This window comes from Heliconius melpomene, chromosome 10 (assembly GCF_056956725.1).
Source record: "Heliconius melpomene rosina isolate 202511_hmr_F chromosome 10, ASM5695672v1, whole genome shotgun sequence".
In the NCBI taxonomy this organism is placed as follows: domain Eukaryota; kingdom Metazoa; phylum Arthropoda; class Insecta; order Lepidoptera; family Nymphalidae; genus Heliconius; species Heliconius melpomene.
This window is the reverse complement of record NC_140398.1, coordinates 5571115-5586762: the sequence shown is the minus strand read 5'-3', so window position 1 is coordinate 5586762 and position 15648 is coordinate 5571115. Positions and strand designations below refer to the sequence as shown.

Here is a 15648-nt window from a genome sequence, read left to right as displayed (position 1 = left end):
ATTAGACTAAAGTAAATGACGAGAGTGAGAAGGTTAAATTCTCATTGCCTATCATTAATATAATAAATTGTCGATAAATTAAGTTTTCAATACATATCGATAGTACATTAACTAGCGTTTGCTACAAAAATTACGACGAATTCTCACATGCCAATGTTTTGTTTAGCTTTACGCAAAAACACGGTAGGCACAGGCAATGTAGTATCGAGACACTCCGTTCTACACGCCCAGCATCATGACATAACTTAACGCCGCGATTTTTCTTGTATAATAACAATTTATCCTTGTTTTTTTAATTTTTAAATGTATTTTTTTATAATAATTTATACTTAAAAATGTAAAATTGATTCACTAATTTAATAAAAGTATATTCTATGTGTATTTATCGTATTATGTCTCTACGTTGCTTTTCAATCGTATGCAGAGGTTATCATTTTCTATATTTATAGTACTTATAAGTATATTCATTTCATATTGGGTCTTAGCGTTATATAAATCAAATATTATAACTTTGAAAATGTTATAACTTGTTGTTACTATTGTTTTTACAATATTTTAAACTTATTCTCCAGTGATGCCCGGGACTTTTGTAAATTAAAAAAATATATATTACGTGGAGTCTTTATGTTGGCGCTGTAAACAACAGACGTGCTTAAAGTGTTAGTATCGTTTAAAGTTAACCTCAAAAATATGAAGAATATACAAAATTACATATTATTATTATATCTTATAACTGAAGTGCGTACGATATATCCGCCATGGATTGGTGTGTTCAGTACTAATCACCATGCTCCGTGGTATAATGACTATTTTTGCAAAGGCAATGATGACCTCGTTCTAAATTACGCAGAGAACACCCGTGATACTTATGATGTATGGATAAGAGAGACATTGGACGCTGGGACAGAAGTAAGAGTGCAATTTGATGCTGAAGCTTCAGTTTTTCTTGTAAGTAATCAAAAACTGTATATTGAAATTTGACCAATGTAGAGGCCGCTGTGGTGCTGGGGGACGACAAGCGTGCGAGCGTAAACACAACGGTTGTGGGTTTGATTCCTTCTGAGGAAATATTTAATAGTTTCAGTACCCCGCTCTGGTAATGAGACAATGCACGACGTTGAGTCCCGCCAGTCAACACGTAAAGTCTCAAGAATTCGGCGGAAAGTGTCTTAATGGGAACACAAAGCACAAAATAGGAAGACCGTCATTAAGAGTACGCAAAATCATACTTCAACTTATGTTATCGCAACCACTACTGGTTGATGACTCAGACTTGATGGCTGACATATGTTCTAATGTTGTGATAGACGTGGTGGAAGGGATTTCATTTTTGTGCTACTGTACCTCAATCCGTGTACTGTACCTCAAATCACGTATGCGTCTACCTCCTATTCCCATCGCATTCAGAAATTTCCAATTCTTTGCTACATAACTGCAATTGAATGAATAACAGTTTTGACTTATTTAATAAATCTTCATAATATATTCTATTTTCCTTTATGAGATAAGATTATTTAATTTTTTTAAATACATACTTTATTCTCTTACAGAATGAACACTATTCCGTGGTCAATTCAAGGTTTACAAAAGAACCAGACACTATTAACAACGTTTACACATTTGAATTTACTAACAAAAGTGAAAATTTAAGACCAATTTTCACAGTCAAAGGAAACTCTCAATACCATCAAATACATATTATAAGCCTCAAGATTAATGGAGTCGAAAGATGTCAAGAGCCTGATATGGTAAATTGAATTATATTACAAAAATAAAAAATAACAATAAAAAAAATCAGCTTTACGCTGTATCCCATACACAGCAGGGTAGGCAGAAGGAACCTAGTGTAAGACAAGACACTCGGTTCCCCACTCTCCGCCGAATTTATGGAGGCATTGCGTGTTGAGTGGCGGAACCCATTGGTGGCCAAAGCGAAGAAATGAAAAAAATATATAAATAATCGTCGCACAACATTCACACCTTTTCTGCCACTGCGTCAAGACAGCCTCAACTCAAATACATAAAATTATAATGATAAAAATCATGCTCTCCTCCTGTTGGAAATCCTCTGTTAGTATTTCCCTACAAAACGAGCCCACACTATATTTATATTGATTGATGTTGGTACGTATGAAAGCAAATCTTATCCCAATTTATGTCTTTTATATATCTTACGTAATATTCTTAACAATGCCAGGATATGGACTGGATTTTATAACAAAGAATATAATTTTAGGAAAACTTCGAAGGAAATTCTCGTCTTTACCGTTATCTTCCCCAAGCACCGGACAAATTTTGCGGCAGACGTAAGGTTAATGTAGCACAAAATCCACTGATCGTACGGGGGTCGACTACAGAGCCTGGATGGTGGCCCTGGCACGCCGCTATATATAAGACACGAAAAGGCACCCTCAGTTACATATGCGGAGGGACTCTTATCTCAAAACATTTTGTTTTGACTGGTCTGTGAGAAATTTATTTGTTTCATTTAATAATTATTTTATTTTGACTTCATTGTAACTCAAGTAAGCAAGTCTGAGTCGGACTGTAGAGGGCGCAATTCCCACATAAGAAATCTTTAATTTGACGATATTTACAATGCCTCGGTGTGGTATAATAAAGAACAGCAAGGCTAATGGTAATTAGTGCTAATTATGAATAGACCAGATTAAAATCATAAGAAATTTAAATTTAAATTTTCAATAAGTCGATATTACAATGTTTTTCTGTAAATTTCCAGCTGCTCACTGCGTAACAGTCAACGGCGCGCCTGACAATCCTGAAATTCTTGGAGTAGTTCTTGGGAAGTTTACTCTTTTTGGAAATGATGTAACTGCTCAATCTATTGAGGTTACCCATTCATTAAATATTTTATACACAATACATTTATAAATTACTTAATCAATCAGTAAATCAGGCAGTCAGTCAGTGAGTCGGTCAGTCAATCCATCAATTCTTCAATTCTGATAGCTCATTTCCTAATGATATTATAAATTTTAGGTATTTGAAGTGATAGTCCATGAAGAATTTTATCACAGGCACCTTAATAATGATATAGCCTTATTAAAATTAATGTCAGAAGCTCGTTATAACAACTTCGTACAGCCAGCTTGCCTTTGGTTCGATGGGATTTACGACACGTTGGATTCCTACGAAGTCAGCGGCTCCGTAAGTTACAAGATAAATATTTTGTACAAGGTTAACGCAGTGACAGATCACTCTGTTAGTATTTTTTCGTCTATTTTTCAAATGTTTTTCTTGTTAGACAGCAGATGCCAATGGCACGCTGTGTCTGATACTTTTGAATGAGCTTAAGTTGTAAAATTTTGTTTTATGATTTGTGACACTTAATTTACACAATTTCATTTTGAACAGGTGGTTGGGTGGGGATTTGATAGGAAGGACAAACTGACCAGAACGTTACACGTCGCAACTATGCCTCAAGTACCCGACGTCACTTGCATACTTTTCCAACCGATTTTTTACCAAAAAGTGTTGAATGGAAAAAAATTCTGTGCTGGACACCAAAATGGTAAATCTTTTAAAACTGTTTCATGATATTAATGAATAATTTTAAGAAGTTTCTTTACATAAGGAGAATTATAATTATATTTTTGGCAATATCTATATAAAATATAAACTGATATTTATTATACGAGAAATGTTTTTTTATAACACGTTTTATTTATTAATGTATTTTTTTCTTAATAATTGTTATTATTTGCCGCTTATTGATATACTCAGTTAGGCATAGGTACCCCAGTGTTTAGAAAATTTATCGCACCAATTTCTCCATTTTGATTGACGGAACTCAGCGCCGCGCTTATCCACTCTCGGGATACCAGAGGAATTTTTTTTTGAGTGGAAATCTATTACAGCCCGATGCTACGTCTCAACTATATCTAAAGATACTCGTTCTATGACGTTACGCAAACCTACGCAACGCTTAACACAAGACGAAAGTAGAAAAAGAATAAATTGTCCAACAATACTGTTCATATATTCCAGGTACTGCCCCCTGTAACGGTGACAGCGGAGGAGGATTCCTAGTGTACGTACAAGACTACAAGCCTGATCCATCAGACTATAGACAGAAAGAAAAGGCACCAGGAGCTTATTACGTGAAAGGCATAGTCTCCGTTACTCTGAAGAGTGACAGAGAAGACGCGGTAGTGTGTGATCCTAACGGCTACACAGTATTCACTGATGTAACTAAATACAGGGACTGGATACTAGATCACATGAAGAATTCTTGATTTATATAGTACTTAAGATTGTTTTAAAAATACAAAATTTTTGTACTTTTATGAAAATTAAAAAACTTTAAATTATAAGTGATTGGTGAGTGGCAAAGTCTTTTAAATATTGTAGGCTAATAAACTTTACCTTCGACATAATGTACGTGATTTTAAGATGTAAAACGAAAGATCCCGTTCTTTCCCGTTCTGGCAGGAATTTCGAGAAATCCTCTTTCAATGTTCCTCTACACTCCCTAACCTACCTACATTCCAAATTTCATTTTTTTAAGTCCAGTAGTTTCGTCTGTGGTTCTCTGTCTCAGGTTTTGAAAAACAAAATAGTTATATATAAATTGAGTAAACGATATTCTCTTTTGCTAAATGAGATTTAACTATAAGAATATAACCACTAGCGGCGTTAGGGTAGGGCGCTGGATAAAAAGGGCGCCGTAGACGCCCGTTTAGGGCGCTTTGCGCAAAGATGTCGGGTATTTGCTACCCGGTGCGGCTTAGGGGACTTGATTACTTTTAAAATGGTCTAAGATCTAAAAAAAAAAAACAGTCATCGTCGTTTTTGATATTAAAAAAAAAAACAAAGTCATCGTCGTCTTTGATATCTACAAAAAAAAACAAAGTGATCTTAACAGCTTTGAAAATAAAATTGCAGAAAACATAGACCTTGAATGCCTAATAAAAGAGTTCGCAGATAGAAAGGCTAGAAGAAGTGAAATTTTATTAGTTTTTGTCATTATTTTTTTTTAAATAGATGGTTATTTCGTTGTACCTGTTCCCTTTTTTTGTATATTATTGAAATGTAGTTAGGGGGCGCCGAAGAAATTTCGCCCAGGGCGCCGGTAGTGCTAAAACCGTCACTGAATATAAGTCAGTGTTTAACTATAAGAATATAAAAAGGGCTTTTTTAGAAAACACCCACTCTGAAAACATATGGCTTAGTGGTCACTAAGCCATATGTTACAAAGAAAACCATCCAAATTCTTTAATCACTAAACCTTACGTTAGTTTCCAAGCGGCGCAGGTTCAAATCCCAAATTGTTATATGTTTTCCTAAAATATTATTTTTTTGTGAGTGTGGCCATATAAAATACCTCGGAGATTAACTCCGAGGTATTTTATAATTTTGATACGTTTTAATTATCTTTTAGTAATATGCCTATAAGTATTCTTAACTGTTTTAATTAAACAAACAACAGCTTATAATTAATATAATATTTTATGTTTTTTTTTGTTGACAGGCAAGCATTTGCCCGCTATCTTACCTGGTGGTGTGTGACGATGACGGACGAAGGTGGAGCATGCTTGCCTAGATAGTGCCTATTCACTCGTTCTTTAAAGAGGGCCAGGTTATACTTGGCGGGGAACAGCTCAGCAGGCAGGGAGTTCCACTCCTTAGCCGTTTGCATTAGGAAAGTGGAGGCGAAGCGCTGCGTACGAATAGGTGGTATATCGACGACATATGGGTGAAATCCCTGCCTACATCTAGTGTCCCGTAGATGGAAAGGAGAACAGGGTACTAAGTCATGCAGCGCTGCTGCACACTCTCCGAAATGTTTGATGTGTTTCGAGGAGGAGCGTTGATATTGATTGATAAATTAATTCTGCCTATCTGGCACTAATCAACAACTATAATTTAATCTTCGCATTTTTACAAGTCAGAGTTGTCTCCAGAATCGGCGAAAGATTGGGAACGAAGTGTCTTAATGGGAACGGAGTGTCTTAATACTAGGTTTTTAGGTTCCGTCTGCTTACCCTGCCATGTACGGGATAAAGCAAGAAATTCCAAGTCAGTGAGGGAGTCTAAAAATAAGAAAGAACTACATTGAGTTGTCATATGTATATATGTTTTGATGATAGCTTCTCCTACATACCCATACATATACAGACTACGGGATAGAGCGTGAAGGTAAAAAAACCAAAATACACAAATTACTTACTAAAACAATTGTGCCCTCCGAATCAAACTTAACTTTTACTTCTGTAGAAGCTTTAAGCTCTTCTTCGATAAATATACGATAATGCTGATCGTTTGCATAGACATGGCTTAAAATTTTCGGATTACCATCACAGCCTTTGCATACGACCACACTTGAATAATAGATTTTGAAATTTTAATCACAACACAGAGTATTAGTAAAATATTTAATATTTTAATCATATTTTCAGTTCTATACAATATATCTTGCGACGTCAATATCGACCTTTATTAGACTCAAGTAAATGACGAGAGTGAGAAGGCTAAATTCTCAATGCCTATCATTAACATAATAAATTATCGATAGATTAAGTTTTCAATACATATCGATAGTACATTAACTAGCGTTTGCTACAAAAATTACGACGAATTCTCACATACCATTGTTTTGTTTAACTTTACGTAGGGTAGGCACAGGCAAAGTAGTATCGAAACACTCCGTTCTACACGCCCAGCATCATGACATAACTTAACGCCGCGATTTATCTTGTATAATAATAATTTATCGATTTCTTATATTTTTAAATGTATTTTTTTATAATAATTTATACTTAAAAAGGTAAAATTGATTCACTTATTAATAAAAGTATATTCTATGTGTATTTATCGTATTATGTCTCTACGTTGCTTTTCAATCGTATGCAGAGGTTATCATTTTCTATATTTATAGTACTTATATGTATATTTATTTCATATTGGGTCTTATAGCGTTATATAAATCAAATATTATAACTTTGAAAATGTTATAACTTGTTGTTACTATTGTGTTTACAATATTTTAAACTTATTCTTCAGTGACGCCCGGGACTTTTGTAAATTAAAAAAATATATATTACGTGGAGTCTTTATGTTGGCGCTGTAAACAACAGACGTGCTTAAAGTGTTAGTATCGTTTAAAGTTAACCTCAAAAATATGAAGAATATACAAAATTACATATTATTATTATATCTTATAACTGAAGTGCGTACGATATATCCGCCATGGATTGCTGTGTTCAGTACTAACCACCATGCTCCTTGGTATAATGACTATTTTTGCAAAGGCAATAGAAAAGTCGTTCTAAATTACGCAGAGAACACCCGTGATACTTATGATGTATGGATAAATGAGATATTGGACGCTGGGACAGAAGTAAGAGTGCAGTTTGATGCTGAAGCTTCAGTTTTCCTTGTAAGTAATCAAAAACTGTATATTGAAATTTGACCAATGTAGAGGCCGCTGTGGTGCTGGGGGACACAAGCGTGCGACCGTAAACACAACGGTTGTGGGTTTGATTCCTTCTGAGGAAATGAAATATTTAATAGTTTCAGTACCCCGCTCTGGTAACGAGACAATGTACATGTACGACGTTGAGTCTCGCCACTCAACGTGTAGTGTCTTAAGAATTCAGCGGAAAGTATCTTAATGGGAACAAAAGGCACAAAATACGGTAGAACGGTATTAAAAGAAAGCAAAATCATACGTCAACTTATGTTATCGCAACCAGTAGCATCAGACTTGATGGCTGACATATGTTCTAATGTTGTGATAGACGTGGTGGAAGGGATTTCATTTTTGTGCTACTGTACCTCCAATCCCTGTTGTTGCTTAAGATAGTAAAATCACGGATGCGTCTACCTCCTATTCCCATCGCGTTCAGAAATTTCCAATTCTTTGCTAGATAACTGCAATTGAATGAATAACAGTTTTGACTTATTTAATAAATCTTCATAATATATTCTATTTTCCTTTATGAGATAAGATTATTAATTTTTTTAAATACATACTTTATTCTCTTACAGAATGAACACTATTCCGTGGTCAATTCAAGGTTTACAAAAGAACCAGACACTATTAACAACGTTTACACATTTGAATTTACTAACAAAAGTGAAAATTTAAGACCAATTTTCACAGTCAAAGGAAACTCTCAATACCATCAAATACATATTATAAGCCTCAAGATTAATGGAGTCGAAAGATGTCAAGAGCCTGATATGGTAAATTGAATTATATTACAAAAATAAAAAATAACAATAAAAAAAATCAGCTTTACGCTGTATCCCATACACAGCAGGGTAGGCAGAAGGAACCTAGTGTAAGACAAGACACTCGGTTCCCCACTCTCCGCCGAATTTATAGAGGCATTGCGTGTTGAGTGGCGGAACCCATTGGTGGCCAAAGCGAAGAAATGAAAAAAATATATAAATAATCGTCGCACAACATTCACACCTTTTCTGCCACGGCGTCAAGACAGCCTCAACTCAACTACATAAAATTATAATGATAAAAATCATGCTCTCCTCCTGTTGGAAATCCTCTGTTAGTATTTCCCTACAAAACGAGCCCACACCATATTTATATTGATTGATGTTGGTACGTATGAAAGCAAATCTTATCCCAATTTATGTCTTTTATATATCTTACGTAATATTCTTAACAATGCCAGGATATGGACTGGATTTTATAACAAGAAATATAATTTTAGGAAAACTTTGAAGGAAATTCTCGTCTTTACCGTTATCTTCCCCAAGCACCGGACAAATTTTGCGGCAGACGTAAGGTTAATGTAGCACAAAATCCACTGATCGTACGGGGGTCGACTACAGAGCCTGGATGGTGGCCCTGGCACGCCGCTATATATAAGACACGAAAAGGCACCCTCAGTTACATATGCGGAGGGACTCTTATCTCAAAACATTTTGTTTTGACTGGTCTGTGAGAAATTTATTTGTTTCATTTAATAATTATTTTATTTTGACTTCATTGTAACTCAAATAAGCAAGTCTGAGTCGGACTGTAGAGGGCGCAATTCCCACATAATAAATCTTTAATTTGACGATATTTACAATGCCTCGGTGTGGTATAATAAAGAACAGCAAGGCTAATGGTAATTAGTGCTAATTATGAATAGACCAGATTAAAATCATAAGAAATTTAAATTTAAATTTTCAATAAGTCGATATTACAATGTTTTTCTGTAAATTTCCAGCTGCTCACTGCGTAACAGTCAACGGCGCGCCTGACAATCCTGAAATTCTTGGAGTAGTTCTTGGGAAGTTTACTCTTTTTGGAAATGATGTAACTGCTCAATCTATTGAGGTTACCCATTCATTAAATATTTTTTACACAATACATTTATAAATTACTTAATCAATCAGTAAATCAGGCAGTCAGTCAGTGAGTCGGTCAATCCATCAATTCTTCAATTCTGATAGCTCATTTCCTAATGATATTATAAATTTTAGGTATTTGAAGTGATAGTCCATGAAGAATTTTATCACAGGCACCTTAATAATGATATAGCCTTATTAAAATTAATGTCAGAAGCTCGTTATAACAACTTCGTACAGCCAGCTTGCCTTTGGTTCGATGGGATTTACGACACGTTGGATTCCTACGAAGTCAGCGGCTCCGTAAGTTACCAGATAAATATTTTGTACAAGGTTAACGCAGTGACAGATCACTCCGTTAGTATTTTTTCGTCTATTTTTCAAATGTTTTTCTTGTTAGACAGCATGCCATGCCAATGGCACGCTGTGTCTGATACTTTTGAATGAGCTTAAGTTGTAAAATTTTGTTTTATGATTTGTGACACTTAATTTACACAATTTCATTTTAACAGGTGGTTGGGTGGGGATTTGATAGAAAGGACAAACTGACCAGAACGTTACACGTCGCCACTATGCCTCAAGTACCCGACGTCACTTGCATACTTTTCCAACCGATTTTTTACCAAAAAGTGTTGAATGGAAAAAAATTCTGTGCTGGACACCAAAATGGTAAATCAATTAAAGCTGTTTCATGGTATTAATGAATAATTTTAAGAAGTTTCTTTACATAAGGAGAATTATAATTATATCTATATAAAATATAAACTGATATTTATTATACGAGAAATGTTTTTTATAACACTTTTTATTTATTAATGTAATTTTTTCTTAATAATTGTTATTATTTGCCGCTTATTGATATACTCAGTTAGGCATAGCTACCCCAGTGTTTAGACAATTTATCGCACCAATTTCTCCATTTTGAGTGGCGGAACTCAGCGCCGCGCTTATCCACTCTCGGGATACCAGAGGATTTTTTTTTTGAGTGGAAATCGAACACACAACCGAAAGCAACTTTTAAAGCCCGATGCTACGTCTCAACTATATCTAAAGATACTCGTTCTATGTCGTTACGCAAACCTACGTAACGCTTAACAAAAGACGAAAGTAGAAAAAGAATAAATTGTCCAACAATACTGTTCATATATTCTAGGTACTGCCCCCTGTAACGGTGACAGCGGAGGAGGATTCCTTGTGTACGTACAAGACTACAAGCCTGATCCATCAGACTATAGACAGAAAGAAAAGGCACCAGGAGCTTATTACGTGAAAGGCATAGTCTCCGTTACTCTGAAGAGTGACAGAGAAGACGCGGTAGTGTGTGATCCTAACGGCTACACAGTATTCACTGATGTAACTAAATACAGGGACTGGATACTAGATCACATGAAGAATTCTTGATTTATATAGTACTTAAGATTGTTTTAAAAATACAAAATTTTTGTACTTTTATGAAAATTAAAAAACTTTAAATTATAAGTGATTGGTGAGTGGCAAAGTCTTTTAAATATTGTAGGCTAATAAACTTTACCTTTGACATAATGTACGTGATTTTAAGATGTAAAACGAAAGATCTCGTTCTGTCCCGTTCTCGCAGGAATTTCGAGAAATCCTCTTTCAGTGTTCCTCTACACTCCCTAACCTACCTACATTCCAAATTTCATTTTTTTTAAGTCCAGTAGTTTCGTCTGTGGTTGTGTGTCAGATTTTGAGAAACAAAATAGTTTTATATAGATTGAGTAAACGATATTCTCTTTTGCTAAATGAGATTTAACTATAAGAATATGACAGTGTTTAACTATAAGAATATAAAAAGGGTGTTTTTAGAAAACACCCACTTTGAAAACATATGGCTTAGTGGTCACTAAGCCATATGTTACACAGAAAACCAACCAAAGGCTCTTATCAGTAAATCTTACGGTAGTTTCCAAACGGCGCAGGTTCAAATCTCAAATTTTTATACGTTTTCCTAAAATATTATTTTTTTCTTCAGTGTGGCCATATATAATTACCTCGGAGTTAATATTTATAATTTTGATACGTTTTAATTATGTTTTTAGTAATATGCCTATAAGTATTCTTAACTATTATAATTAAACAAACAACAGCTTATAATTAATATAATATTTTGTATTTCGAGGGGCGGTGTCCATGTCCTGTTGTTAGTGGCTATGTTGTGGTTAGTGGCTATCATGGAAGGCACATCAGTCATTAGCACTCTTTTCTTAAAATAAAATAATTTTTAACAAAAATAAAACTAACTAACTAACTATGCAATTTAAATTAGATTATTAAAACTGGATTATATTAAAATAGGATTATACGGGAAGCACTAGATATTAAATAAAAAATAATAATTATCATAAGCAAAATTTTTACTGTCCATAAAATAATTCTTAATGTAAGTTAATCTTAAATCAAGATTTACTCATATGATATAGTATCCAATCCCTATATTTAGCTACATCAGTCAGTACTGTATAGCCATTAGGATCGCATATAACTGCGTCTTCTCTGTCACTCTTTAGAGTAGCGGTGATTATGCCTTTCACGTAATAAGCTCCTGGTGCTTTAATACTTCCATATTGATATGATTCAGGCTTGTAATCTTCTACAAATACAAAGAATCCTCCTCCACTATCACCATTGCAGGGGGAAGTACCTAGAATATGCGAAGAGTACTATTAAACTATTTTTTGTTTTTATGTATGACGAGCTTACGTTTGACTTATCAGGCCTAATGTTTAGTAATTAATGCGTACTATGACTATCAGATTAGTTCGTCACAGTGGTATTGTAGTATTTTCATCCATAATTAGAACATTTCACTTTGATTAGCCTCACACTGTATCCTTCGCGGTGAAGCCACGGAGAACGAAGTGCCAAAAGATCTTTTGAATCGATAACATAACCGTGGGTCGCCAACCTCTTCATACGAGGAACGAACTGTCTGCACTCTTTTCAGGTTTCCTCTACCTATACTTCGTAAACTACGTAAAATGGTTTACCATTTTGGTGTCCAGCACAGAACTTTTTTCCATTCAACATTTTGTGGTAAAAAATCGGTTGGAAAAGAATGCAAGTGACGTCCGGTACTTGAGGCATAGTTGCGACGTGTAAAGTTCTGGTCAGTCTATCCTTCCTATCAAATCCCCACCCAACCACCTGTGAAAAGTAATTATTCAAAAATACATGAAAAAAAATCAAATAGAGTGATCTGTCACTGGGCTAACATTAAACAAAATGTTCATCTCATAACTTACCGATCCGGTGATTTCGTAGGAGTCCAACGTGTCGTAAATCCCATCGAACCACAAGCAAGCTGGCTGTACGTAGTTGTTATAACGAGCTTCTGACATTAATTTTAATAAGGCTATATCATTATTTAGGTGTCTGTGATGAAATTCTTCATGGACTATTACTTGAAATACCTAAAATTTATAATATCGTCAGAAAGTGAGCTATTACAATTGCAAAATAGATTGACTGACTGACTCACTGATTGCTTTCATGTTTTACTGGGTTTTTTTTAATTGTAATTATATAATTAAGCGTTCAACTGTAAACGCGATTGTGGGGTCGACTTTGTTCCCACTCGGGGGATGAAATAAGGTGGGAAACTGTTAGCAGTTACTTACTTACTTACTACTAACTACTAACACCTTAGGATGTTAGTAGTTAGTAGTAAGTTATTAATAAGAACGGAGTAACGTCTTAACACGAAATTAAAAAGATACAATATATCAGTAACCTCAAAAGATTGTGTAGTTATATCATTTCCAAAGAGGGAATACTTTCCAAGAATTACTCCAAGAGCTTCAGGATTGTGTGGTGCGCCATTAACTGTTACGCAGTGAGCAGCTGAAAAATTGCAGTTCTATAAACAATTTGAATTTCTTAGGATTTTAATCTTGTCTATCTATAAAATTTTCTCTAAATAACATGAAACTTGTCTCTCTTTTCTATGCCAGAACAAGGAATAGTAAATATTTTCAATATAACAATTCTTTAAGTTTAGTAGTAGTAGTTCAGGGTAGTTTTGCCACTCAACACGCAATGCGTCCAGAATTCAGCAGAAAGTGGGGAACGGAGTGTCTTCACACTAGATTCCCTCTGCCTACCCTGCTGTGTGCGGGATAGAGCGTGAAGAGGAGGACGAGGATTAAATGGAAATCGTACCCTCTACAGTCCGACTCATACTTGCCATCTATTTTGAAAGGCATTCGAAATCGAAATGGGTATTCATAAAAAACAAATAGTCATGTATTTGTCACAGACCAGTCAAAATCAAATGTTTTGAGATGAGGGTCCCTCCGCATATGTAACTTAAAGTGCCTCTTCTTATCTCATATATAGCGGCGTGCCAGGGCCACCATCCAGGCTCTGTAGTCGACCCCCGTACGATCAGAGGATTTTGTGCTACATTAACCTTACGTCTGCCGCAAAATTTGTCCGGCGCTTGGGGAAGATAACGGTAAAGTCGAAAACTTCCAAAGCTTTCCTAAAATTATATTATTTTAATTATAAAAACTGTATTAAGTGCTTTTTTTTATTTATTTTTCGCATTGCCTGTAGTTTAGGCAAACGAAATTGTGTTTGTGGTTTAGTGGTCAGGGCACCTGGTCTGTTTCCAGGAGGCGCGGGTTCGAGTCCCGCTACGTTTTTTTTATACGTTTTCTAAATAAGTATTTTTCTTTCCTAAGTCTTCAATAACACTTTAAATATGTTAAAGAAATTGCGTTTGTTATAATTTATATGTGAGTTGTTTCATTATGTTTATAATATTTTAATAAAATAATACATTTACCATATTAGGTTCATGGCATCTTTCGACTCCATTAATCTTGAGACTTATTATATGTATTTGATGGTAATGAGAGTTTCCTTTGACCGTGAAAATTGGAGTTAAACTTTCGCTTTTGTTGGTAAATTCAAATGTGTAAATGTTGTAAATAGTATCTGGTTCTTTTGTAAACCTTGAATTAATCCCGTGGGGATTGTAATCATTCTGAAAGAAAATTAATTGTTAGTTTAAAAACTAAGAATAATTAGAATATATCAAAATTAAATTAATCCAAAAAGCCAAAAATCTATGGCTAATTAGATATTACAAATTAAATGGTCAATTAAAAAAGAAAAGCAATATACACGGAACTGTGCTTTATCTCGGAGTTTAACGCTGTAATCTCGGCAGAGCGCTCATTTCTCCAACCGGGAATCGAGCCTATCACCATCGCGTTTACAGTCAGACACCATCCCAGTGTGCCATGATAGTATTTAGCGAAATGGAATGTGGATGGAATATTATAGCTTCTAAGAAGCAATAATATTATAGCTTTAAAGAAGGAATAATATTCCATTGAATTTAAATTCTTTTTTATCAGCCCCAAAAATATATATATTTAATTTGAACCCTTATCTTCTGAGTGGTGATTGAGCACTCAACATTTCAAGTTAGGTCGAACACCAACACACAGGTCCAAATTTAAATGCATTTTTTGATTACTTACAAGGAAAACTGAAGCTTCAGCATCAAACTGCACTCTTACTTCTGTCCCAGCGTCCAATATCTCATTTATCCATACATCATAAGAATCACGGGTGTTCTCTGCGTAATTTAGAACGAGGTCATCATTGTCTTTACAAAAGTAATCATTATGCCACGGAGCATGGTGCATAGAACTGAACGCAGAAATCCATGGCGGATATATCGTACGCACTTCAGTTATAAGATATAATAATAATAGGTAGTTTTGTATATTCTTCATATTTTTGAGGTTAACTTTAAGCACGTCTGTTGTTTATAGTGCTAAGATAACAACTCCATTAAATATAAATATCGTAATATACAATAGTTTAAGTCCCGGGTGTCACTGAAGAATAAGTTTAAAATTAAATTACAAAAACAATATTTATGAATTTTCAAAATTATAATAGTTAATTTAACAAAATAAAACCCACTATGAAATGAATATAAAGTATATATATACACAAAGAGAATGAAAACTTGGTTGGTATATGTAAATATTTAATGAACTGTATGTTTCCCTTCAAAATAAATAAAATAAAGTCTTAACTATCAATATTTTACATACAGATACGATAAATTGCTGAGAGAGTATCGACATTAAATTTTTTGATACGTTTTCTGAAAAAGTAATAAACATTTCAAAATTATTAACTTTTTGGGGCTCTATATAAAATAGTTTTAAATCTGCATTGCCAAACAGTAAATGCCTACTTTTAAAAGATAAATTTCTGCAATGGCCTTTAAATATTTCAAGTATTTTTTTAACTTCACGCTGTATCTCGCACACACCAGTTACC

The 15648-nt window shown here is 34.4% G+C and overlaps 3 protein-coding genes across 3 annotated transcripts; 2 read left to right on the top strand and 1 right to left on the bottom strand.

Annotated features, from left to right (window-relative positions):
• Positions 1-481: 481 nt before the first annotated feature.
• LOC146535287 (chymotrypsin-like elastase family member 2A) lies at positions 482-4365 on the top strand. Its single transcript, XM_085190794.1, has 7 exons — positions 482-948; positions 1551-1748; positions 2237-2462; positions 2741-2850; positions 3001-3168; positions 3376-3532; positions 4009-4365. The coding sequence occupies exons 1-7, from the start codon at positions 691-693 to the stop codon at positions 4254-4256; spliced, it is 1365 nt and encodes a 454-aa protein (XP_085046920.1). The 5' UTR covers positions 482-690; the 3' UTR covers positions 4257-4365.
• Positions 4366-5551: 1186 nt separating this feature from the next.
• Positions 5552-11717, top strand: LOC146535286 (chymotrypsin-like elastase family member 2A). The gene is made up of 7 exons (XM_085191248.1): positions 5552-7399; positions 8011-8208; positions 8697-8922; positions 9201-9310; positions 9457-9624; positions 9834-9990; positions 10475-11717. Exons 1-7 carry the CDS (start codon positions 7142-7144, stop codon positions 10720-10722), a joined length of 1365 nt encoding a protein of 454 aa, XP_085047374.1. The 5' UTR covers positions 5552-7141; the 3' UTR covers positions 10723-11717.
• On the bottom strand, positions 11678-15162 carry LOC146535285 (chymotrypsin-like elastase family member 2A). The gene is made up of 7 exons (XM_085191249.1): positions 14832-15162; positions 14129-14329; positions 13600-13822; positions 13073-13182; positions 12585-12752; positions 12330-12486; positions 11678-11983 (listed from the first exon to the last, which is right to left on the bottom strand). Exons 1-7 carry the CDS (start codon positions 15087-15089, stop codon positions 11739-11741), a joined length of 1362 nt encoding a protein of 453 aa, XP_085047375.1. The 5' UTR covers positions 15090-15162; the 3' UTR covers positions 11678-11738.
• Between the last annotated feature and the right edge of the window lie 486 nt (positions 15163-15648).

What these genes read in the sequence shown, in the direction of transcription:
- LOC146535287 (XM_085190794.1), top strand. Translation starts at nt 691, where the DNA reads ATGAAGAATATACAAAATTACATATTATTATTATATCTTATAACTGAA. An exon ending in CTGAAGCTTCAGTTTTTCTT is followed by an intron (nt 949 to 1,550) that starts GTAAGTAATCAA and finishes ATTCTCTTACAG; the next exon opens with AATGAACACTATTCCGTGGT. An exon ending in TAACTGCTCAATCTATTGAG is followed by an intron (nt 2,851 to 3,000) that starts GTTACCCATTCA and finishes TATAAATTTTAG; the next exon opens with GTATTTGAAGTGATAGTCCA.
- LOC146535286 (XM_085191248.1), top strand. Translation starts at nt 7,142, where the DNA reads ATGAAGAATATACAAAATTACATATTATTATTATATCTTATAACTGAA. An exon ending in AAAACATTTTGTTTTGACTG is followed by an intron (nt 8,923 to 9,200) that starts GTCTGTGAGAAA and finishes GTAAATTTCCAG; the next exon opens with CTGCTCACTGCGTAACAGTC. An exon ending in CTGTGCTGGACACCAAAATG is followed by an intron (nt 9,991 to 10,474) that starts GTAAATCAATTA and finishes CATATATTCTAG; the next exon opens with GTACTGCCCCCTGTAACGGT.
- LOC146535285 (XM_085191249.1), bottom strand. Translation starts at nt 15,089, where the DNA reads ATGAAGAATATACAAAACTACCTATTATTATTATATCTTATAACTGAA. An exon ending in GATGCCATGAACCTAATATG is followed by an intron (nt 13,823 to 14,128) that starts GTAAATGTATTA and finishes ATATAATTTTAG; the next exon opens with GAAAGCTTTGGAAGTTTTCG. An exon ending in AAAACATTTGATTTTGACTG is followed by an intron (nt 13,183 to 13,599) that starts GTCTGTGACAAA and finishes GCAATTTTTCAG; the next exon opens with CTGCTCACTGCGTAACAGTT.